This window comes from Vigna unguiculata, chromosome 6 (genome assembly GCF_004118075.2).
Source record: "Vigna unguiculata cultivar IT97K-499-35 chromosome 6, ASM411807v1, whole genome shotgun sequence".
NCBI classification, from domain to species: domain Eukaryota; kingdom Viridiplantae; phylum Streptophyta; class Magnoliopsida; order Fabales; family Fabaceae; genus Vigna; species Vigna unguiculata.
Window position 1 is genome coordinate 5,796,993 of NC_040284.1, and position 26,949 is coordinate 5,823,941.

A 26,949-nucleotide genomic window follows, 5' to 3' on the forward strand; every position below is an offset into this window, starting at 1 on the left:
AAAGTCTGTGAATGGGTGGCGGCGTCTGGGCTGGTGGGAGGGGAGAATGTGGGATGGGAGTGGGTGGTTGATCATGGTAGGGAAGGTGGAGGTGATGTTATGAGGGGGGATGTGGGTTGTGGGAAGATATGGGGGGTTGTAGGGTGGGATATACGCGGTGTGGAGCGTAGTGGGTATGTTGTGGGGAACGTGGGTTGTTGAGGGTACGGTAGGTCCCGGGTGACCTGGTGGGAAGTGTTGGGGGTGTGTGGTAGTGAGAGGGGTTTGTTGGGTGGAGGTGAAGGTGTGGGGGGTGGGGTTGTATTCACTTTCTTCCTCTGTAGGTTGGAAAGCCGGAGACTTCACAGCTTCAGAGGTCTCTTTGGCTTTTCCTTTCAGGTCGGCATCTGCCTCGATCTTCCTCCTGAGGCGGGAGTTCTCTTGTCTGAGCGCTTCCATCTCTTCAGCGTTGCGTTTCTTGAGGTTTGCAAGTTCCTCTTGCATCTTCATCTGGCCGTCTAGGATGGCGGCCAAATCAGGGGTGACGCCAGAGGGTCCAGAGGGACCAGCGTCAACTTGCTTGCTAGCTCCAGCTTTGCTGCGGGTAGAAACCATCTTTAGAGAAAAGCGGGTACTAAGGGTGTTCGTCTCGGGCCCCACGGTGGGCGCCAATTGTTCCTGCAGAGGGACAAATAAGATAAGTTAGGCACGAGTGTCACCTTACTATGTAGTCCGCTATCTCCTTAGTTGGCCTCTTCCCATTCGATACATGCCGGCTTGAACCCAGGAGGGGTTACCTGCAGAAGAATCTCCGAAGCTCAAGTAAGTCAAAGCTCTCAAGAGTCAAATCAGCAATTAATGAATGCGTACCTTTAAATGATGGGGTCCACGTGTATTTATAGACATTAATGACGTTTGACCATTTCATGGGCTGGGCCTTGACTTGGGCTCTAGCTTGGGCCCCAGCTTGGGCCATGAGTGGGCCTGGTCCTAAAGCAGTTTCCAGAGGTGTATTGAAGTGGGTTAGCCTTCTAGGCAAGTAGTCGGTTTTGGCCGGCTACCTGTCTAGATGGCTAGTGCTGGTTGTGTCCGGGTGCTGGATGGTATGTGGTTTTAACGTGTGTACTTATTTACTTGATTGGGCTTGGCTAGGTACAGTACAACGTCTATTCTTCTCTTGTCTTTGTTAAGTAACTCTATTTCACTCGACATTTTGTCCTCACATTTCTGATCCATCTACAATTGATACACCGTCGTCGATTTATCTCTTTGGATTATTGAACACCACCTTGTTGAGCATCACATCGTTCCGGAATGAGATTGGAAAATAACCTATCCACTCTTGTGTTGATGTCCCAGTCTCACAAAAGAGTCAATTCCAATTAACCTTGAGTATGGATTCTTCGATCATCCCGAGACACCACCAAACCCAAGTATTCCACACTTAGCCGCATATATAGAGTAAACCAACATCTCACTACCAACTCCCTCTTGCGGACAACCAGAACCTAATTCTCATAATGGCAATACCAAGGAGTATATGATCTCGATTAAAACCAAAATGCCTACCCCAAACACCACTTTATAACAATTATGCCCTTAGTCATAAACATAATATTAACATACCACTTTATAATTTTAACTAACGAAATAATGGCTCTAACACATTTAAGTAATATATATCTGCCCGAAAAATTTTTAACAATCACCCACTAGTCAAATATATGTATCCTTACAAACTTCTCAATCTTTATGAGCTCAAAATTTACAATTATATTCTTCGATATAATCAAATAATCATGTCTACTAATTATTTCAGTACATAGAACCAATATTAAAACAACCAAAAGCCATAAACTCATCATGAAATGTGTAGCATGAAAATCAGATGAGGTGGCCTACACGTGTCATTTTTTAACTTGTCCTACCTTACCTTAGTTAGATCAATCAATAACGTTATTACACAAAATGTAATGATTGAATATCAAACTTTATATTTGATCAAAAGTGTTAGCATAAATGACTTTGGTGCATGAAAATTCAATGAAGATATTGCATAAGAAAACTTGATGAAGATATGAAGTCTTGATAGTTTGATGAAGACTTGAAGAAATAATGTGTTGATCAAGCTTGGTGTGCTTAATTTGGCTTTCACATGAAGATATTGAAGCTCAAAGATTGAAGCTTAACGTGAAGATAATTTGACATAGTATAGATGTCTTATGTCTGGTTACAGTCTTTAGATTAAACAGATAAATTAACCTGTTGAGTATGCTAACAAACAAACTATATATTTTGGTTTTCCAGAGAGAGCCAGAACAATTGACATTTTTTAGCTTGAAATCATTGTAAACTTTAGAAAATTCACTCTCTTTGGACTATATAGATTTGCAATTGTTTTTGTGGTATAATCTGTTGAAAAATATTTATATGTCTAGTTGATTCTCTATGTAATGAAATCAACCCGTTAACTTTGTTTTCAATCGATTGAAAATGCATGTTCTAGAAGTAATTGTATATTGAGTTCTTGGTCATTTTGATTCAATCAAAAGTGTTTTAACAAGTTTAAAAGGCCAATTCAATCCCTTATTCTTGGCTAATTACTTCTTTCATTACTTACAAAAAGAAATTATCCAAATACGTGATGCATAATACCAAATATGGAACATAAATCACATAAATGACTAACTCCCACTGAACTAAAATTCCTCAAATAGTGTTTCCATGAAAAACATTAGGTGGAAAACCCTCCGTAATAGGATATGCTTTTATCGAGTGTATCCCCTATATGTTCTATGGAAATCTATCCATTTTGTATCATTTCCTTAACAACTAGGAACTTAATGTCAATGTGTTTTGACTTGATCAAACTCTTATTATTATTGGAATATTGTTGTCACAATATAACTTAAGTGGTCTTTTAATTCCTTTAGTAATTTGTAGCCCAATGAGAAAGTTCTTTAGGCAAATCCTACGACTAGATAACTCATAGCATGTTATAAGTTATGCAATCATGGTAGATGAAGTAGTAAGAGTTTACTTGGCATTGCTCCAAGAAACTGCACCACCAGCTAAAATATAAATATATATCAAACCATCCATACATTTAGAAAAATCCAAGTCGAAATATTCAGTGATGTCCAATTGGTCTTACCTGTAACACCCCACCCCAACTAAAACCTGGTGCTACTAGATTTTCTTTACATGTCTAATATATCATTTAACAAATACGAAATTAAAAATAAAATACATCACTGAAATGTATCGTTTGTTAAACATACATGACATTTATGCGAATAAAATGTTAATATAAATATAGGTGCTTGTAATAGAAGTTTGCCTATACTTTTACAACCAAATAATACATTTTAATTTGAAATACATTACAAACAAGTTATACTGTATGAATTGTAGTTCTAACAAAGTCCAAAGTTACATGAAAAGTTAAGCTAGATAATCTCATTGTTACATGTTAGGTCTCCATTTTCTTCCTCTAAAAAATAAAGAAAGTAAGAGTGACTCTTTCCCTTAACTCAAAAATTTCATCATAACATTTCAAAACCTGGTTATTTGAATAAAAATTGCAATTGAATGAAATAACTTTGCAAAAGTTTAAATCTTCGTAATATCATGAAAAGATAACTAACTATGCAAAAAATATCAAAATCAAGTTAATCAATAAAATAATCATCACTGTATGTTTTGAATATAGGATAATTATAAATCAAGTCTTCATTATCAATCTTTGAATAATCATATTCGTATAATTCCGAATTTTAACTCATCATTATATTTATCTCATATTCTTTCTTTATACACTTTGGTTCCCAAACATTGTCATTAGACTTTTCTGAATCATAATGGTCTTACGCCAATATGGATAGTGCCAACAGGCTAAACGTTTTCACATATACAAAATGTGCGTTATTTCACCTTCCTGATTTCACAATATAGTGAAGAGGATGGTCGAGAATAAATTGCATTGAATACCCGACTAATTGTGTATATCAATCCAGGATATCTATATCACAACCCTCCATTCTATTAGGTCTACTAGACCTTTCTTTGGACACTATACCCAATGTATCTTTGTACTATCCATACAGTCCTTTTTATTCTTTATTTTTGTATTTTAATTATAATTGTCCTTTCACATTACCTTTATATGCAATTCTTGAACAAAATTTTTTTAGCTTAACGTATGTGCTTATAATTTTCAAAATTTTCAAAATAGTAAAAAAACAAATTAAAAAAGAGTTTAAAATCGACAATCAAGCATAAATCATTCTTTCACAATTAATAAAATTAATAAAAACTGTAATCATAATTAAAACATAATTTTCATATAAAATCTTATAAATAAATTAGCAAACTTGTTTTATTTGTAACTTTTTGTGTAAAACTCTAAATAAAATGATTCTTGAACCTAACCCTAGGTTTTTCATACCCAAAGAGTCCATTTTTCAACTCATAATTTCAGGATAATGTATAAAAAATTCAAAATCAACAAGACAAATTGCATGCTTAAAGAAAACTTGCTAAAATAAAGACTTGGATGTTTGAGATAGGACCCCCATACCTTGGTGATGCTAATTATACTCTAAGATGGAAATGAAAACATCAAGGTGTTGGATTCCTTGTCCTACTTCAATGACCTCACTAAAGTTTAGACCTCTCTTTCTTTATTTTGTGAGATTTTGTGAAGAGGATATGGGAAATAAAGTCCTATTTATAGGAAAAACCTTGCACAAATGGATAAGGATGAATTGATGGTAGATTTATGAGATTCCTTAGTAAGGGTAAATTTATTTTAACCATATAGAGAAGCTTGGTTGAAATTTCCATAGTTGGCAACTTCGTGGTAGTTGCAAGGAGATTTGTTGACTTTCTAGAAGACTTGTTCTTACTCCAAACTATAAAATTCATATGTCTTACCACACACCTCTATTTTTAAATCCCTACGTTGAAAATGAATCCTTATGTCTCTAGAACATATCAAACAATTTTTTGCTAAATCCAACGGTTAATGAAACTGGAATCAAAGTTTTACTAAAATAACTCAAAACAGGACGTAAGTGACGCCAGTTCTACATCATAACTCTAAATCTAAATCTCGAAGGTCAAAGTTAAATATTATGTCTTTAGAACTCTGTATAAAAATTTCAACCAATCCAATGGTTAACGAAGTAGGAATAAAATATTTACTAAGTCAACTCAAAACTAGATAACATATGGAGACCTAACTTTTACACTAAAGTGCGGGAATTACTACTCCTTCCATACACCTCCAATGCAAAATCCCATTATTCATAGTGAAGAACTATATTTTAAGAATGCTTTATAAAAAATTCAGCCTAATCCAATGGTTAATGAAGCCTTAATCACAATTTTACTTAGGCAACTCGAAAAATAGGAAGTAGTTAGCACAAAAAAAAAACTATCATTTACATTATACAAAGCTCTTTGTCAATTTACTTATGAAATCATAAAATTACTTCATACTACAATTTAAATAAGAAATTTAAATATATAAAATAAAGTAGGGGTGTCAAAGTAAGTCAATCTGGCTCACATGGGTTAGCTCACCACGAGTTGAGCAAAAAAGGATTAGCCTAACCCGACTTACTTATTGGTAAGCCAGAAATTTTTTAACCCGGCTTGACCCACCACGTGTTATAGTGGATTAGTGGGTTAGCTCACTTACAATTTTTTTTTTTTTGCAATTTATTTTATATTATTTATTGCATTACAATAAGAGTGGATTGACTTAACTTATTTTCTATAATAAAGGAATCAAAATGTTCACCTAATTCTCATAATATTATTATAAGATAATAGTTAAAGATTAAAGTATTAACATATATAATATGACAAACAAATTAATTAAGCATTCTAACAATTCAAATATTATTGATTAATATTCTAGCATTTAAAAATATGAAATTGTGAACCTATATAGTTAGAAGTAATAAATGATTATAACAAAAAGATTTTAAAAAATTGTAAAAAAATGTTGGTGGCCTAACCCACCTTCAACCTAACCCAAACCTGTTTAACCCGTGAGTTAAGTGAGTCATTTCAATTCAACCCACTTTTGAAAAAAATTAATTTTTTCTCAACCAACCCAGCTCGAACCTGTGGTGAGCCGAATTAGCTCATGGGTTAGAACCCATTTTTACATCTATAAAATAGAGGGTGTTATAATATCTCTTTATATGTGAGTATATAATCCATTGTTATATTTAAATATCTCATAAACCTTTTAGCTTATTTACAATTATCCATTCTTAGATTACTTAAATATTTTCCTAACATCCCAACTATGTATGCTATATCCGAAAGCATACACACTTGGGTATACATTAGACTCCCTATAACTAAAGCAAAGAAAATCTTTTGCATTTCCTGAGTTTTTAAGTTGCCTTTTTAGAGTACTTATGGAGAATAATTTTTTCTCCCTTAGCAACTATAATATCCCATGAGATATTAATGAACTGAAAATCTTAGCCCATTAAGTTCTATCAAAACCAATTTCCCCTTTTTTGAAAATATGATAATAGGGAAAACTCGAGTATCATCAATTCATGGACAAGACTAAGTTAAGATGCATGTTCACATGAAATATATGGTGGGGAAATTTGACTACCAAAGCACTTTACTAAAAACTATGCTTATTTAAAAACTAAGAAAAACAAAAATTCTACTCTAAATGCCTAGATGAATTGTGTGGTGAATGGACTGGATACATGAATAGATCCATACAAAGGAAAAAAATAACAAAGTAGTCAACTGTTTGAGGAAAATTCACCTGATTCAGTATGCATGAAAAGTGCTCGATGCACTGTAACGGAATGCAATCTAAGGAATTAAAACTACTAGGAAACATGTTTATGACTTAACGAAACCTAAAGCACATAAAATCACTACCATAAATAGTATCTCAAAATTTATCACGAAACCATATAACTACAAAATTACAGACCACAAATCGTGATGGACATATGATTCGCAAGTAGATGAATAGAACACGGGAACAAGAATGGAAGCAACCGATGCAGTGTGAACGAAGATCCTAAAATGCAAACGCTAGATTCTACTAGATAACACTACTAATGAACTTAACAGTCAATCTCGCTTTTTCTTGTTTTCACATTTTAAAGAAAAATTGAACTATGCAACATATTATAAATTATCGATCTAAGCTAAACCATGCTTTCGCACATCAAAACAAATAGAATTCGTCCGTGAAATGAAAAATCACAAACACTATGAATTTCAAGTTATCACCAGCTTTGCCTTCAATAACCAGGTTTAACACAAACACAAAAACCTTTGCATTTTGTGGTCTTCTGGACACACTAGGTTTTGGCATGGATCCATAACCAAATCCTGGTAGGTTATTGATACAACATGGCCCAATACCACCACACTTGGGCTGTCCAACGCCCCCTCTACCTTCCAAGCAGCCATGAACGACCTCCTAAGACCACATCTAAGGCGGTTTGTTCTTGTTTATTTTTATGACATTCTCATCTACAGTCCCACTTTGGCAAACCATTTCCAACATTTACATGTTATTTTAGACTTATTGGCAACTAAACATTTTTTTGCAAAGTTATCTAAGTGCAGTTTTGCTACCACACAAGTGAGTTACTTGGGCCACCTCATCTCATCTGACAAAGTGGCCCCTGATCTAGACAAAGTGAAGGCCATCAATGACTGGCCTAGACCACGATCACAGACGGAGTTACGCGGTTTCCTCGGCCTCACCGGTTTTTATCGCAAGTTTGTACGCCATTACGCCACACTCGCCGCTCCTCTCACGGATTTATTACATGATCACAAGTTTACATGGCCTTCACCAGCCCAACAAGCTTTTACACAACTCAAACTACATATGTCCGAACTACCTACACTACATCTTCCCAACTTCACTGAACCATTCACCCTCAAACCGATGCATCAGTCGTTGCCATTGGTGCTGTCCTCAATCAAAATGACCACCCACTCGCCTTCTTCAGCAAAAAGATGTGCCCCTATCTATGTTCCGCATCAGTGATTGTACGAGAAATGTATTCAATCACAGAATCAGTCAAGAAATGGCGTCAGTACTTGTTGGGCAACCATTTCAAAATTTTCACAGATCAGAAAAGCTTAAACACACTCCTTTCCCAGACCATACAAACACCAGAACAACAGAAATGGACAGCTAAACTACAAGGTTATGATTTTGAAATCTTATACAAACCTGGGAAACAAAATATTGTTGCAGATGCACTATCCCGCCAAGAGACCCCCAACCCTTCACTGCTACTAGCCATATCCTCTCCCGTTCCAAACCTCCTTCAAGAACTTCAACACTTTTATTCCATCTCTGAAGGGAAGGCCCTCATTCAATCCTGCACCAAAGACCACCAATTACCTAGTCTCTTCTCAACACGACAAGGGATCTTATTTTTTCAAAATCACATATTCCTCCCAACTACACAAGATTTCTGACAGCGCATCCTCTATGAACTCCACGCATCACCTACAGTGGTTCACTTAGGACTCAAACCCACCCTTTCTAGAGTTGCAGCTTCGTTTTACTGGCCTGGGTGGACTCGGGATGTCAAAACCTTCATTCAACAATGCTCCATTTGCCAAAGCAATAAATACCTGCCACATAGACCACAAGGATTAATTCAACCTCTACCCACCCCTGCTTAGGTTTGGGAATACCTCTCCATGGACTTTATCACACACTTATCAACATCTGCAGGCCACACTGTTATTTAGGTTATATGTGACCGCTTAACCAAGTACGCACATCTGATTGCCTTGCCCACAAGTTTTAGTGCCCCAAATCTGGCCCGTCGGTTCTCCATTGAGATTTGCCGCCTTCATGGAATTCCCAAGTTCATCGTCTTTGATCGAGACCCAATTTTTGTCAGCACATTCTGGCGTACCTTGTTTAAAGCACAGGGAACAACTCTCAAGTTCAGTTCCTCATATCACCCCCAAACCGACGGTCAAACAGAAGTGTTGAATAGAGGCTTAGAAGCTTATCTGCGATGCTTCACCAGTGAGCACCCGCACAATTGGTACCAATACCTGCATCTGGCAGAACTTTGGTACAACACATCTTACCACTCCGCCATTGACACCTCGCCCTTCCAAGCACTATATGGTCAACCCCCACCCACGACCCTCGACATGCTACATACACCGCGCACTAGCACCACCATTTCGGACCTCCTTCACCAACATACGCTTGTCCTTGACAACCTCAAAAATAACCTCCGACGCACTGGTCAATGTATGTCCGATCAAGCTAACCGTCACCGCTCGGACAGAAGTTTCGAGGTCCATGACTGGGTCTGGGTTTGCCTCCAACCTTACCGTCAACACTCGGTCCATCGTTGACCTTGCGCCAAACTCGCACCCCGCTAATCAGGTCCTTACCAAATCCTCCGCTGCATAGGCATGGTCACATATGAGCTTCGCCTCCCCTCTACCTCACGCGTCCACCCGGTGTTTTATGTTTCGATGTTAAGACCCTTTAGAGGGAACCCTCCCTGTGCAACCCCAATCTCACGTTCCAATTCTGAAAACCCTCCCCTTAACTCACCCGTATCTAACCCTTTAGACGTGCAAACCCATTCCCTATCTAGAACTTTAATTCCACCACCTACACCTTCCATTGAAAATGTGCCACCTCATCCCCATCCAGTTGTCCCCCACTTTAGCTCACCTAACCCCCTCGAGTTTCCCCCCTCTACAACCCTCCCGAACAGTCAAAACCCATTATCTACTTTCCCACCTACCACATTAACTCCACCTCCCACACTCTCCAATAAACCCGTGCCACCTCAACCCACTCCAACGACTCCCCAATTTAATTCCCCACCTAACCTCCTCGAGCCACACAACCCCACAACCATCCAAAACATTGACCAACCCCACACACTAAACCCTAGCCCAATACCCACTTCACCAATGCCACCCATTTCGGCCCAAACTCCTTCCATTCCCCACTTTAAGGACAAAGTGCAATCTTTAGGGGTAGGCAATGATACAACACAGCCCAATACCACCACAAGGCCCACAAGAGAGCATAAGAAACCTCACTGGATGAAGGATTTCATTTAAGTTAGTTTTGGTGATCACGTTTCAATTATGTTAGTTATGGTTTGGAAGTCCAAAATAACATACAAATGTTTTTGTAATCCAGGGACACACCTGGCCCATTGCAACCTTATTTAGGGTTGCTTTTGTTATGAATGAAGGGCAGAAAAAAACATTTTTATTAGTTTTCTCTACCTTCTCTCTTACATCTTAGTATAGCTGTAGCCATAACCTAACAGTTGTGGAGAAAAAAACAGGTTCCAATTTGAAATTAAGGCATACTCATGCTAAACAAACAGTAGAAATATATAAAATGAACAACAACAAAATAAAGAACGAAAAGTAGTGAAATTCATCAAAGACAAACGGTGGAAAACTTCAAGAAAAACTTGAACTACATTAAATGTACCGAATATAGTCTCAAGGGCACCAAGAACTTGAAGAGTATGAACTTATGTCACCTAGGTTCTCCAACTTCAAGCCTAAGAAGGAGAGAGAAAAACTGAGAGAAAGAAAATGAAACTGGAACTATTTTGTGATCTGTCCAATTCTTTCTTTACTTAATTCAAATTCTACTTTATATCAAACTGTTTAAAATTCCCTCCTGACTACCCACTGACTACCACTAGTTAACTAACTCAACTTCTTACCAAAACTACTTAAAATTCCCTCCAAATTAACCAAAACTAAGATAAACTACACTTTAACTATGTTGCATTCCAACTATGGTCCAGCTGGTATGCTTCAGACCCTTTCTTGAGCTCCAAAGCTACTCACCAAGTCACCAAGTGTATCTCCAAGAGCCTCCCACACCCTAGCCACAAGTTGGAGCTCAATGTGTGAAAGTGCTTGCTCCTCATCTATCCATTCCTACCTCAATGCCTTACCTGCAACAACTTGGAACAAAGTTTCACAACATAAGTGAGAGTGTTAGTATGCTAAAATCTTCCTTACTAAGCTAAACTTAGCTAGAAAAGTCTAACATGAAATTTGGTCTAGGATTTCACCCTATAGCCCTCTTCTAGGAATCTGTTGCTTCCACAAATGTAACTAGACTTCCCAAATAGCTTTCCAATGTTGAATACAAAAGCTAGTTTCCAAAATGTCAACATTTCTGATCTTTTTATGAAACTGTTGCAGAATTCTTTTGTAAGCGCTGGTTTCTTATTTCCTTGTCCTTGATCAGCCCTCCAATATCTTCTTGTAGAAACTTTTGGTTCACTTGCCCTGCACCACTTCATGTTACACAAACTAGCTATGCCAACTTAATGAAAAGTCCTAAACTTAACTAGAAAACTAGGTTGAGACCCATGTCGTTTTTTTTATGTTATTGGTTTTGAATTTCACATTTATTTATGTTTTATCTAAGTAAATATGGAATTATTTGATTAATAGAAATTTTAATTATAGATATTGGTTTAGGTAATAAATTTAATGAAAAAAGTAATAATATTGTTATAATATAATATTTTTTTCACACCAGAAGTAGTATGATTACGTTTAAGATTGGATTGGGAGAATATGATTTTAGCAGTAAGGTATATTTATTATTTATGTTTTCGAAATATCTGGCCTTTTGTTATATGGTTGTGTCTCAATTTGATTAAAGGAGCAAAGGAAACGTTGGATTAAAACAACAAGAGAAACACTTTATTAAGTGTATTGTTCAGTTTCTGGGAAGAAAGAACAAAACAAAACCCTTTAGAGTCCATAGCTCTGTGTTTCGGTTTGGCAGAAGGGAAAATGTCAGGTTCCAAACTTTCAGTTTCAAAAATTTTTACCAGAACTCGATCATGGTTTCAATAATGTAGTTGTTTAGTTTTAGTTTTTTTTCTTTTTAATGTGATTTGGTTTGAAAGCATTTGTTTTTAATGTGATTTTGTTTCAGAGTAGGAAATTTCTTAAAAACATTAATTATTGAACGTATTCCTTCCCATTTTTGTTTTTCCCAGGATTTTTTAGTGTTTGATGAAGGCTTCTTCTTGGAATGGGGTAAATCATTAGTAATAGGGACGAACTATTTTTCTGATCCTGCGGGAAATGTGCTTAACCTTAAGTTTGATGAAAATCTAGTGGCATAGAGGAAATTTCGTGGTTTTTTTCAGATATTAGGGTTCTATAATCTACGATGCATGTGTTACGTATGCACTCTGTTTTGTGGAGATAGGTACTTTCGGTTAAGAGTCTTTGACTCATATTGGATGGAAATTGAGTATCCTGTGGTAGGGCAATCAAGGACTGGGATGACATATGACCCTTTTGGTTCACCAAGATTTTTTCAATGTTTTAGAGTGAAGTTGTTGCGATCGATGGTAAAATGTTGTATTCCTTACATATTTTGATTAATTTTGTGCATGTATATCTATATTTACTAATTTTTGCTTTACTTGTAATGCTTCTGAACAGCCATATATTCTTCTCCCAGACGAATTTCAGATGTTTTCTCAGGATGAACTAGAAATCGATCGTAAAGTTGAACTTTATGACCCTGTTAGGAAAAAATTTGAGCTGTCTGTGGACACAACAGATGTAGGAAATATTGTATTGTTTGGGTTGGCGAAATTTATGAAGTACTATGGGTTAAAGAAATTTTTTTTCCTACATTTGAGTTATGTAGGAAAAAATCAATTTATCCATAAGATTTTCTCCCTTGAAAGAGTAGAAATGGTCTGTTAATGAGCCTGTTGTTAATGGCATTCCTAATAATGCTACCGTTAGTGCTATTCCTGATAATGCGTCATATATTAGTGATGATGGACTGGTGAAATACTTAACTCATTATGTTGTTCGAACTTCATGTTTGGTATAGTTTATGTTTATGGTTGTATATTTCTCACAGTTGTATTGTTATGTAATTGGTGTTTAACATAAGTCTTTTTGTTTGCAGTATCTGAATTCCAATTTTGCTGGACAGTTTTTGGATAAAAGCCGCAAGAGATATTTGTTGACGAATGAAACTGTTATATATTAGCCTTGCTCAATTCGTTGGACTGGAGGGAGCAATTTTGAATGCTATCTGACGTGTGGATGGAAGACGTTCTGCAAGGACAATGACTTAGCTGTTGGTGATGGCATAAAATTTGTAATAGACGATGATAAAAACAATATCATCCATGTTGTAAAGGTTTAGGTGTGTTGGTTAATTTATCTTTTTGGCTTCTTTGGGATGCCTTTATAGTTAGGTATCATGTTAGAATTGGAAAACAATTTCTGTTTTATGAACTCTTGTTTAACTTTGGATTGTTATTTTGTTCAACGATGATATTTGACCAAGTACTCGAGGTTGAAGATGAAATATTGTTAAAATGTTTAGATATTGATTGAGACTATATGTAATAATATTTCATTACTTAAAATGGTTGAATTTTTGTTGGTATATTAACGTGGTTTTAATGTAGTAATTAAAGTAATAAATTATCCAGTATAAAATTGTTTAATTTTTGTTGGTATATTAACGTGGGTACTAAATTACTTTAATGTAACAATTAAAATAATAAATTTTCTGGTATAATAATAATTTATTACTTAAAATGGCTGCTTTTATATGCACATGGTTTTAATGTACTAAGTAAAGTAATATCTATTTTCGTATACTTTTGGATGTTATAAAAAATTTATTAATAAAGTAGAAGTTACATAGAAATTTTATTAAAAGAATTAATCGCAAAAATTGATTAATAAACCAAAGCTTTGTACGAATGTCATGAAAATATTTAACTGCAATAATTGATTAATAAAGAAAATTCCTTCATGTTAATGTTAATCAAATAATTAAGTGTGATGATCCAGTTGTGTACCAATATTATAGTCATGGCTGATGGTATATTTGTAGCTAAGACTTTTGGTGGTGTGGTTAGTGAAAATTTGGATTGGGTTGGAAGTTGACGTACTCCCAATGGATCATGAAACACAAGATACTGGAAGATGTATGATTGTAAGTAAAAACTGGACTTGGGAAAAAAAACGAATATAATAAATTTTATCGTAGTGGTGTAGAAATCAATTTTGGTGGTGCTGTTATCAAAGTTCAATATAAGTTAGGTACGTCTGTTGGTTTCAGTTTAAATGCATTGTCATGTGTTGTGCAATAACACAAAATAATGGTCAACCTGAAAAGATTCTAAAGTAGTCATTGGTCATTGGTTCATATAGGGGAACTTGTAAGTTTTTGGGAACAATTGAAAAGTTGGAACAATAGAAGGAGGTTGATATCTGTTTTGGTGAGTTCTTTTGGCCTCAATAAAGTTGAATTGGTAATTGTTTTTTTAATCTCATACTAATCAATAATTCTCTAAACCATATTAGACGCATCTAGATGTTTTATTTCGAAATTTATTGAAGATTTTTCATTTTTGCAGTTAATCTTGCGAAGAGTCATGCATCATTGTTTGCAATTGGGATTTCCAGGTTTTATCATGGGTAGAGCTTCATAAGCTTATTACAATGGTTCTGTCTATCTCGAAAAGTAAGAATTCTTTTGCATCTTTGGTAATGTATTTTGGTATGACCTGTAAACTTAAATAATAGATCGAACTTCTTTGTATGAAATCGGAATGCAATAATATATCTTTTGCTAATCAGTTGTTTGGAAGTCTTGTACAAAATGTTTAGTAATTAATAACATTGGTTGTTGTATTCGAAGGTTTGTTGTCCTTATCATGGATTAGGATTTTTAACCTAGATTTACTTTGAACTCGAGAGACTGCAACGTATAGCTGATCGTGACTAAATACTGGTGTCGGCAAATACAATCTAACAAAACGTAGTGATTGACCTTGAAATCTGTTTATTGTCATTGCATATGATAGCATGATAGAAAATTATTTTCTGATTAGCTTAAATGGCCATGGGGATTGTGAAGGGGACATTGACATTCGTGGAATATCAATGTCTTGATCATCTTTATTACATGTAATCATCTTAGCTCCAATAACATGGTTTGCAAGTCTTGTTATTATTAATCTGCTCCCATTGCACAAACCTTCTGCTTGATCCAAGTTCCTCAAAAGCATTATTGGTGCTCCAATCTTCAATTTGATTCTATGGTTAGGAAGGCCAGACGTAGAGAGAGAATTTAGGAATTCAGAAGTTATAGTGTTGTAGCTATCGTTTGAAGCAGATTTAGTTTCATCAATTGAATCGCAGCTAAGATACTCCTTTTCTTCCCCTGTATTAGTAATAATATTAGTCATAGTAAATTTCCAAATTATAATCATATCAGTTTGAGGGTGTAGATTGATATACCTGGAATTAGTGATAACATGTATTGATTGATTTCATTGACTGTCTCAATCCTACTTGTCAATATTGCCCTACACTGTAGATAGGACTCGTCAGTATGCTTTTGTATCAAATTTGGGTAAATGACAAACACAATTGCTTGTATAGGATCATTGAACTCTGAAATTAGGAATTCTCGAGGTATTTCAATTTCAACTAAACCGTCATTAGGTTCTTGTAACTTACCATCACCAATTTGAACAATCCAATCTGAGAATTCTTGAATCTCTGCTACAGTAGTTGATTGTAGGCCTTCTTGTAACATACACATGTTTTTTGTTAGTTTTAAAACTTCACAGTGATCCCATATATAGGATGAATTAATTATGGCGTTGACAATATCTGATCTAGACCCTCCTGGTATAACAGGTAATATTTGCCTAAAGTCTCCTCCAAATATTATGACTTTTCCTAAAAAAACTGAACTCTGTTTTGTAATACCGTTCATTATGTCATTTAGAGTTCTATCCAGAGCTTCAAAACAAAATTTGTGTGTCATAGGAGCTTCCTCCCAAATAATCAGTTCTGCTTTCTTTAACAACTCTAACGCTTAAGATCCTTGTGAAATGTTACAAATGGAATGTTCTAGTGTTGGTACTGGTATCTTGAATTTAGAATGTGTTGTCCTTCCCCCTGGCAATAGTAGGTAAGCTATTCCACTTGAAAATACTGTGAGTACAATTTTACCTTCGGAATGCACTGCTGCTGATAGTGTTTTCCACATAAACGTTTTCTCAGTTCCACCATACCCATACAAAAAGAATACACCTCCTTGTTTATTAACAACTGCTTGCTTGATCTTTTCAAAAATATTTTTTTGTTCACCTGTAATTGAATGGTTATTCAAACTGATTGCATAATGTAATTCGATTTAATAGTCAAGTACAAAAAACGATAATAATACTTAACTTGTCATGGATTTGAAATTTGATTGGAATAAATCTCATTGGTCAGCAGTGTTATAGTCAAGTTCTGCATATACCAATCTATTTCCACAATTTTGGGTAACGAAACCATGTGGGTATGGCATTGTTGGGAAGAATTTTAAATTGCTTCTATTAGATTCTAAGATCTTCTCAATCTCAATCAAGGTTAGGTTTTGGAGTACTTTTGGAGTAAGATTTAGTTCTGAACACAAAAACATTTAAGACATATAATTTTGCAGTATATATTTATGAATACAATTTATTGGAGCTAACCTAGAATTCCTACTATATTTCTCTCTCGGTAGATAATTCCATCTGCTAACCACTCCCATGTCTTGTTCCATAGCTCTTCTGGTCGATTAACACTATTTGACAACATGATAGTGACAAATAATTTTCTTAAATAATGTCTGGAACCCCAATCCTTTGCTTCTTTTATAGCTTCAACATATTTTGTATCATTTGCTAATATTCCCAAAGCTAAGCAAGCTTCTCTAAATGTAGAATATACTACATTGTTAATTGTTCTGATATCAATGTAGGATGTTGGTCCTCTAACATGGGTTACCATTCTTCTAAGATAAAATACTTCACCAGTACTTTGAGGAACCCAAATCAGTCTTCCAATAGTATTCCCCATTTTCCTTGGTTTCCAACATCTATCTTTCTTGACATGTACAAACTTAGAAACAAACTCAGCATATGTTAATTCCCTAGCTTCTGCGTATTTCTTATTACATTTCATCCAACCTATAAACATTGATTCCGAAACTGTTGCTTTTCCCATGATATCATCAATCACGTCATCATCCTTAAAATATACTGCCTGTTCTCTGGGAAGATGGAAAAACAATCTTTCTACTATTGGATTTCGTCTATGGATTGGAAACGAAAATATTCTCCAACATACTTCACAAGGAGATACATATCTCCAATAAAGATATTGCTTGATTTCATCTATTGGTTCTTTGTTCAAAAAGAATTCATTTTGCTCTAGAACTATAGCAGCCGTTATTCTGTCGTAACCCTTGTTGATATATTTGAATAAGTACTTGATGGAAGTGCTACGATTACACCATTCAACATTTATATGTGCTTGGTACTTCCACAACAACTGTGGATTGTAAGGAACCACATAACGATTGTCAAGACAAAGTCCGTTCTTGGTTACTGTTAATGAATCGTTCCTTCTACGATAATGAGGAAAACCATATTCTGATATGGTAGTTGTCCTTTGAAATTTTTTTGGAAATAGGCATGAGCATTTTCCGTTTTTCATGCAAGGTAGAGATTTGTTTGACATTCCACAAGGTCTATGAATCATTTAATCTTGTACACATTTATGCAATTCAGGATTATTTATTGGACAAGGGATTTCTGCAAATATTACCTTATCAATATGATCAGGAGATAGGTATTTGCTATTGGGATGCAAAAAAATTAGTAGGTGTGCATGAGGTAGACCACCTTTCTGAAATTCTATGGTATACATGACTGCAAATGAAGTAGAAGACATTTATTCACAAAGAAAACAATCATAACAGATTTGATAGAAAACCATATTAAAGAATGATGATTACAAAAAGGGATGACTTACATGCAATAGTTTTGCCTAGTAGATGATTCTTAGTTAAGTCTGTCAAAAGTTGTTCAAACTTAATCTTGAAGACCCTTGACACTATATCAGGACGGTCTATTGGAGATAGCTTTAGCTTAGCAAGTACTTTGATTATTTCTGGCCATATAGGATTACATGTAAAAGTTATAAAAAGGTCTGGGAATCCCATATAACTACAAATAGTCATTCCATCAAAATATAGTTGGTTCATGAATCTGCGGCTACCAATAAAAGCTGAAGGAAGAACAACCCTCTTTCCTTGTTGTGATCCTTGAGTTTGTGAGCTGGTGGAGGCCTGACAGAGGTTATTGTATTTATCAACCCTTAACTTCGATTGATTATATTTAATGAATGACAATCTTTCATACTCTATGATATCGCTGTCGTTAGGCGATCAAATTACCACTACTTAACTTTAGCAACTTCAGTATTGCCAAGTTAGTAGTGAACAAACTAGTTAGGGTTAAGATAGCCCTGAGTCGTCTCACAACGAATACGGAATTGATCTCAAATATTTGATTCTTATAAAAATGCGATTAAAACTAGTAACTATAAAAATATGGGATTTTGATATGCAAAGAATAAATGACAAGCAAATAAAAGATCGTAAACAAAATAATAGTAAATAGGTCAATTCCACTGCTCTTTCAAAATAGGATTCACCATTGATTTTCTAAAGATTATTGTTATTGATTCCTTGTTTAAGATTTCAAATTAATCAATGTCACTTCTTAATTAATTTGTTGACGTCCTCACTTTAAACCAAAGTAACTTCTCAATTAAAAGTAAGAACTTTGTAGATTAGTCCTAGTAAATTTAACCAAAGTAACTTCTCAATTAAACATTACTAGTCCTAATCATGTCTATTCTTTTAGACCTTATATGTAGTAAAAAGTTAATTAATCAAAGTAACTTCTTGATTAATTCTAATCTAAGTTTCTACATCTAAACAAATTAACTTCTCAATTATTAGCAAAAACTCATGCAATCATATGAAAGTTTCTAAAAATTAATCAAAGTAACTTCTTAATTAAAATTCAAAAACTCGTAGACTCATATGATTGTTATGTTCTTTAGATTTAACATTATGCTAACTTGCTATAATGTAAAAATCATTGCTTTAACTAGATTAAGAAAAAGACATAGATAAAAAATAAATCTCAACAAGAATCAAAAGAACAAATAAATTAATTCATCTAACCTCAGAATCCAATTCAGAAATTATAGTGAATCAACCCTAAAAGCTTATCCCTCCATGGCTTGGATGGAATACATGATAATATGATGAAGGAAAGAAAAATAAAAGAAAAGGAAGAATGAGATATGTGGTGGATGATGGTATCTCCAAAACCAGAGAGTTGCTAAATGTGTAAGTTCCCTTCTTCTGCTCCCTTAGGCCTCTTTATATAGGCTTCAATTGGACTTGGACTTTATCTTTCGGTTGCTAAAATATTTTATCTTTATTTAATTAATTGACAACTCAATTCCTGTCCAATTTCCAATTCTGTCCCTCTTATTTGACCTTTTTGCAGTTTTGACAAGAATTGATTGCTGACTTTGACCAATTGACCAGTGTTTGACCAGTTGACCAGTTTGACTGCCCTATCAGATGCTGACATATGGCGCATAGACTCTCTCTCCAGAATTAGGGTTTGCTCCACCTTCCTCCCGCGCGTGACGGCTGCTATTGCCGTTTTCCGACAAGGTCTTCTTCTCCGGCGAAGGCGCGATGGTCGATCGTGAATCTCTTCCGCTGTTGCTGCGTGTGCTGGTCCGTGAGGTTGCAGGAGTGGTGACGGACTACTGTTTCGCGTTGCAAGTCAGAGGCATGGCTGCCATGGTTGCTGCTACTGGTTCTTCTCCAGCGAGCGTGAGTGAACGTTGCAGTGATGGTTGCGACACAAATGTTCGGGCGTAGTATAGATCTGGTGGACGTGCTGCAGCTAGTGTAATGAAGGATGATACCGCTGTTCTGCTGGTGTTGCGGTAATGGTGGATTCGAATGCAGAAATGGTGACGCGATTCAGGTTCGTTCGCGAAGACGTAGTGGACACTGGTTCTGCATTCGGTGGCTGGAACGGTGATACACTTCCGCTGTTGTGGCTGCTACGACTGTGCACGGAGATGGTGGTGCTGCTAGTGGTTGTCGTGGCTGCCGTGGATTGAATGGCGCGCTGCTGGTACGAGTCTCGCAGGTGCAGGCATCGTGGAACGCAATGGAGGTGCTAGAACGTGAATGGTGGCCGGCAGGAAGGAGATGAATGCGCTACTGCAGCTCCAAGCGAGGTTGAGCGTGAACTGCACGAGGATGATGGTGGAGTTGCGGTGGCTAGTGTAGGTTCCATGGCTCCCGGTGAGATTGGCGGCGGCGGCGGCTAGGGTGGCGGCTGCCATGGTGATGGAAAGAGATGATGAAAATTAGGGTTAGGGTTTCATTTTGAGAGATGGTGACGTGGCAATATCTGATTGGTCAATTTGGTGAATGGAGGATTATGACATGTGTCAGCTTATGGTAGGCCTGATTTGAAAGGTGGGGATTGCCACATGGCATAATCAGGTTGAGTGGAGTTTAAATGGTAGGAGAGGTGCAACTCAGTAAAAACTGGGGGTACAGAACAAGTTTTTGTGGTCCACTTGTAGGGGGAGTGTGTAAATTAGAACTGAGGGTGCATTTAGCTCCTGATTTATTCTTTTCCAGAATTTGTTGATTTTGAACTTATTTTGTAACTTTGAATATTTCAAATCCTCACATTTAATGACCCAAATTAAACTTCAATTGCATTAACAAACGTTATAATATCCAATAATATTTTATACAACTAAAATCAATTTTTACGCCATTTTTACCAAACGTACTCAATAAATCCAATAATCACAAATCCTAATTAAATCAATCCTTAAGCACAAAAACTCTATTAAAACCCCAAATTTAAAGATTAAATGAGGGCAAAAATTTGAACTCATCCCTCCATCATTGTATATCCATCAACTATGAATTGTTGAAAAAGTCGTCTAGATCTAAGCAAAGTTTGTGCTTCATATTTTCTCGTTTGTAATCTAAAACAAAACCACTCCCTAATTGTGAGTCTGTTCCTTTTGTTGTTGAATCTTGGTTTCTGACGATGGTTGACACCATGTCTATAATTATCCTCCCCATATGGGAAGAGTAAAGGATATTGAAATCCTAAATAGCTAGTCTGTAATTCATTTATTCTTTGCAACTTGCCAGACTGCTTTTCCATTATGATGTCTCTCCTTGAAGCAATGTCTACATCACCAACTATAAGGGCTACAACTTCTGAAACATTGGGGACATTATATATCCTTCCATCTTTTGTCCTATCCGCAATAAGTCTGAATTTCAAGTCATCAAATGGTTGGTCTCTATATTTGTGTCTTATCATTCTAAAACATTTTGCATGAACATTGAATTCGTCTAGCATCATCTTTATTTTGCTGACAATTTCTGAATCAATGCTATGTTGATTCCTGCAAAGGTTAACTGGTTAAATAACCAATTGTTCTATTTGATTTACATTGAATATAAGAAACATTCATGTACCTTAAAGATTTCATTCTATTTTGAACTTCATTTTCAATGTCATAAATATAAAGTTAGGCAAACTTTGGAAGTCCTCCAGTGACTGGTAAAAGGCTTCCTATTCTATGACAAGATTGACCTTGAATTCGTAAATTAGGTGGCCCTTTTCCATTGTTGAAAGTGGTATCAACTTTTGCTTCGGGAGATGTAAATGCAAACATCATATTGTATGCTCTAATGTGATTTTGATAGTTCTTGCTCTCTTTCGATTCATTATCAAATAAATGACGTTGCAAAACAACTGGCGAGTCCTTTAGAGTTGGTAATTAAACTTTACCATTACCACAACACATATGAAATGTACAATTGGTGGATCTTTTGTTCTTGTTAATTCTTTCCTCGTACCATATATAGGCATTACATTCCTTGCATATGAATAGTGCATCACCAATGTCTGCATATATTGTGCATAATTAAATATATGGTTAGTAAATGGAATTCAATATACATTTAGTAGAAACTATAACTATTAAATACAATCTTATCTTGGAACTATGCTTTGTGGAATTTCGTCATCTTGTTCTATACTTTGATCTTCCATTTCTTCGTTAGTGTCAGCTGTTGAATCTGAAACACTTACTCCTATGTCTAAAATGATGTTGTTATTTTGTCAACAGATATTTCTTTAGTAAATAAAGAATAAAATATAATTTACAATATATAGTCATATGTGCAGATATTTAGAAAGTACTACCTGTACGCATATTTTCGATTGCAGTAGTAGTACTTGGACATATTGTAGTATCATTTAGTACTGTCTGGAAAGATGATTGACCTATGGATCCAGCAACTTCAAACTTTTGAAATAAATTTTGACGATGAGAACTCTGATGAAACAATCTGTGGTTCATTTCGTTACTTCTTCCCTATGGTTGTTGACCTTTATAATACCCAGCCAAATCATTATTTGTTTGAGTATCTTGATTGAGGAAAGCATTCTTGTTATATCACATAGTGGTGTGAAATTAATTTTCTTCTGTTGTTCATCGTCAAGTAGGAGACTTTGACTCTTTTGTGCACACTTCATTTTCTTTTCTTTTACACTAACTTTCTCATTAGTCTTGCATTTGCGCAACCTAGATTTGATAGCACCTTCGGATCACTCATATTGGCTACTATGGCAATAAAACATGGAAATAAAATAAAAGCAATTTGCACATTCACATTAATCTGTTAAAGCTAAAGACATTAATGGTGTACATAGACAACTTTAAAATTTATCCTAATACACAAACACATTGACATAACATAAATCTTGAAAATTTAATTCCAAGATGGAATAAAGACAGGGTAGATGTCTAATATGTGCAAGAACCAAACATAAAAAATAGCATTTAATGCATTTTTGTACCTCACACTTCATTTACTTTACTGGTTGGCTTCTTTTCCCATTACATTGCCTACTGTTGTGTGTTTTAGTCTTTCCGATGTCTGAAGCTTTGAAACAGAACTTCCTAAAAAAGCTTTTCGTTCACGGTCCATGAATAATGCGCGCCAAAAATAATTTATTTATTAAATTAATTTTATCAAATCCTTTATTATAGAAATGATTGATTAAATGGTATGGGGGCAGTTCGACTTCTAAACGCTTTTCTAGAATGTACTTGACATAAATGTCTACATCCATTAATTAAACTTTCATTTCTATGGTTATTTTCAATTTAAAAAAAATGAGTCCAAAGATAGAACGTTCCATTTCAATAACCCCTTGTGTCGTTTCAGCATTATATATATTCTTTACTTTTTTCTTTTTGGATATGTATTTGGAACTTCACCATCCAACCTCTTCAATGGAAACCTCTCAGGAAAATCAAAACAATTCTGCAAAACGTTACTCCTTCAAGAACTGGTTCCAAACTTCAATGACCTTGGTATATCCACAATGGGTAAGTCTCAAAGTTGTGATTTCATTTACTTTTAATGCTTCTTTTATTGTTAGATTGGTGCAAAAATTCAATCTTTCATGAAATGTTCAACCACTGGACTGTGTGATGAGTCATTATTTTCTTCTATTCCACTAGCCTTTGTGTACCCATTACACAGTTGATTAGTGCTTAATTGTTCATCTTTAGAGTGTTTTTCATCTGTTGGGCTTTATTGGGCCACTGTTCCGAATTTGGACTAATTTCACATTATTTGGCCTAATTTTTTTTTTAATTATTTTTAGGTATTTGGGTGAAGCAATTTTGGAGCTTGGACGTCAATATTCAGTTGAAGAGAGTCGCCACATCATTTCCACATCATTTCCATGTCATTTTCACGTCAGCAAAGTCAATGGGTCAACATTTGAGGCCCAGAGTGCCATTTTTGTAATTCTGCAGCTCATAATGGCAGTTTCGTAATTCTGAGTGGCAGGGGTGATATGACCACGAAATTAGGTCTGCATGGGGGAGACCAGCCGCTCCTTCTTCTTACACACTCTCTCAAACCTCCATTTTTGTTTTTTTAAGCTTTGGAAGGTGACCCATGGTGGCACAAGCTATTTTTTCACGTTTTCCACTCGTTTTTTGACGTTTTATGAGTCTTGGACAGTAGTTATTACTTGTATTCACGCTTTCTACACTTTGGGTAACGTTTATATTGAAGCATTTTTCATTTTTGGTGGATGTTTTTGTTGTTCTTCTATTATCCCTTGCTTATTTTCGTTTGCTGCACCATTTTAAGCTTTCAATATCAATTTGAAGTCATTTGAACGGTTGAATTGCAATTTCTGTTGAGAACCCTAATTCGGATTCCATGAGGAACTAAATTTGCATGTTGATTCTTTGTAGAGAATGGATTGAAACCTTGAGATTAGTGTTTTGTTCGGTGAAGTTATGTTAATCTCTCAATTCTGAATTTGCGTTGGGTTTAAATGAAGAAACCGTTCTGTTTTTGCTTAATTTGCAGAGTGGAATCATTATGTGTTCATGCTTAGTGAACTTTAGCACATTCATGGTTGTGTGCTTTACTTAATTGCACTTGAGTTCGAATTCATTTGCGCTTAGTAATTAATTCGGGTCTCATTAGAGTTAATATAACAATTTTGAGTTGTAATCCATGATTAGTGGATGTTCATTTGAAGCAAAGAATCAACACGATTTTTACATTGATTTTACACGTCTACATTGAAGTTTTCAGTTGTGCGTTGCATCCGTAAATCTGCCAAACCCCCTCTATGTTATTGTTGTGTTCATCTGGAAATTTCGCTTTGAATGAAAATATTGGTCGTTGGGAGACGACTTGGTTCACTTTCATATACTACATTTAATATGTTTTAATTTGGTGGGGTACGGTCTCTATCACCGTGTATACTTATTACTTTTCGAAAAATTCCATTTTTGTTGGCTTTTGTAATTGTTTGTAGGAATTCGTTGAGTTTGATGAAACCTTCTTTGCTTACTGGGGACAACACATGCTAATGGGCCCAAACTATTTTCATGATCCGGTAGGAAATTATATTATAGTTGAATTTGAAGATTGTTTGATGGAAAACCACAGATTTCGGATAACTAGTGAACTTGCAAAGTTTTATAAGTTGGATGATCTCTACTGGTTAGTGATCCTTTATTGTGGAAATCAGTATTTCCAGTTTAGAATTTTCAGTTTGCCCATGGAAGAAATATATTATCCTACACCCAACATGGTGTCTATTTCGCAACGAACTTTGTCTTCTTCAAGGTTTATGACTTGTTTTAAATCCGAGATATTGGTATCTTAGGTACTATTTAAAACTTCATATCATTGTATTTGGTTATCTAAATCATTTGGTTTAAATGATTTGTTTCTGTTTAACTGGGTTGCAAAAAATGATTTGCCTAAACGACTCGTTTGTTATTTTTTGGGGACATGAATGGACTATCAACAAATTTAAACTTATTGATTCGCGTCAGAAGAAACATGATGTTGGTATCCAGAGGTTAGACAATGGATATTTTACAATAAATGAAGTTGTCTTAGAGATATGTCAATACTACAATCTGAAGGAAAACAAAGCCATACATATGAATTATGTTGACAAAGATACCTTTTTATTCAAGGTTTTTTCTGCTGAAGGCATTGAGATTGAATATACTTCGTAGTTTGTCAGTAGTAACAATTCAGACTAAAATGATGGAGGTTTTGATCCTGCAGACTTCTACCATTCAATGTCAAAATGCTTATCTGCAAATGATGCAAAATCTTCTTCCCTGGTAACAGATTCTTAAACTTGGTTATTTGAATGCAAATTTGTTTGATGTGTTCTAATTTATTAAAATTCAAACTTTTTTCAGTACTTGGATTCTGAATTTGCTGGAAAAGCTTTGGTTAAACAGAGGAAGCGCTATTTATTGGTGAATGCAGAAGGTGATTGCTGGCCTTGCAAAATTAGATGGTCTGGAAGAAACAACCGTCAATGTTATTTAACTTGTGGATGGAAAGATTTCTGCAATGAAAATGGATTCAAGGAAGGCACTATAATCCAACTTGGTGTTGATAAGGACCTAAGCATGTATATTCATGTAATGGTGATAAAAATATAGTTTCAGTGTTCATCATATGTTTGGAAACGTTATCTATATATTGTAAACATCTTTAATGAACTATTACATATATATATATATATATATATATATATATATATATATATATATATATTTTGCAAACTATTTCCCTAAATTATTGCTTATGCTTCTGGTTGTGATCTCATAATACTCGATGTTAACTATTAATATTAATTTGATCATTAAGAAAAAAGTCAAGAATATAGTTTAAGGAACTTCATGATTTACCAATTTTAATGGTTATTGATACATGTTATTATTATTTCAACCATCAACTTACTTTTACACCAAATAGTATCCCATTTGGGTTGTTGTCCATATAACATTTAAACTTGTAACACCAATTGTAGCATATCACAATTAATAATCAATACTTAACCCTTTAACCCGAAATATATGTATAACGATTCTTAGAATAAAATTAACATAACATTACATTGAATATGGGAATTGTAGAACAAATTTACATATCCAAAAATATTTACATTGTAATAATGATATCCTTTGGTGTTACCAACATTAATAATAACCATTTTCCATCCTTGATAGCCAACTCCAACAAAATACACCCAAGTCCACGACAAAAAACATTAAGATGGTTATGGTTTCCAAAACCCAAGTTAGCATTTACCATCACACATTTAATATATATATATATATATATATATATATATATATATATTATATATATATATTATATGTCTAATTACAAACAGTAGTGGCCCACATCAGTGCTTTTTCTGTTTCATTCGTTTCTTAGTCTTGGACCTAGAAAATTCTACACTTGGGATGTCTTCAAGGTGGTCGCAATCAACTTCAAAGTCCAGCAATAAGTCCTTTGTAGGGGTAACACAAAAATCAATATAAGGATCATGATCTGCTGAACCACTCAAAGTCAATTGCAGCATATCAAAA

At 35.0% G+C, this 26,949-nt stretch overlaps 1 protein-coding gene across 1 annotated transcript; it reads right to left on the minus strand.

Moving 5' to 3' along the window:
* Window positions 1-14,906: 14,906 nt before the first annotated feature.
* LOC114188327 lies at window positions 14,907-15,637 on the minus strand. Its single transcript, XM_028076924.1, has 2 exons — window positions 15,331-15,637; window positions 14,907-15,253 (listed from the first exon to the last, which is right to left on the minus strand). Exons 1-2 carry the CDS (start codon window positions 15,635-15,637, stop codon window positions 14,907-14,909), a joined length of 654 nt encoding a protein of 217 aa, XP_027932725.1.
* Between the last annotated feature and the right edge of the window lie 11,312 nt (window positions 15,638-26,949).

Excerpts from the sequence above, each read along its gene's own strand:
- LOC114188327 (XM_028076924.1), bottom strand. The coding sequence starts at position 15,637 with ATGTGTATGTTACAAGAAGGCCTACAATCAACTACTGTAGCAGAGATT. Across the intron at positions 15,254-15,330 it reads CATGTTATCACTAATTCCAG|GGGAAGAAAAGGAGTATCTT; the intron begins GTATATCAATCT and ends TTACTAATACAG.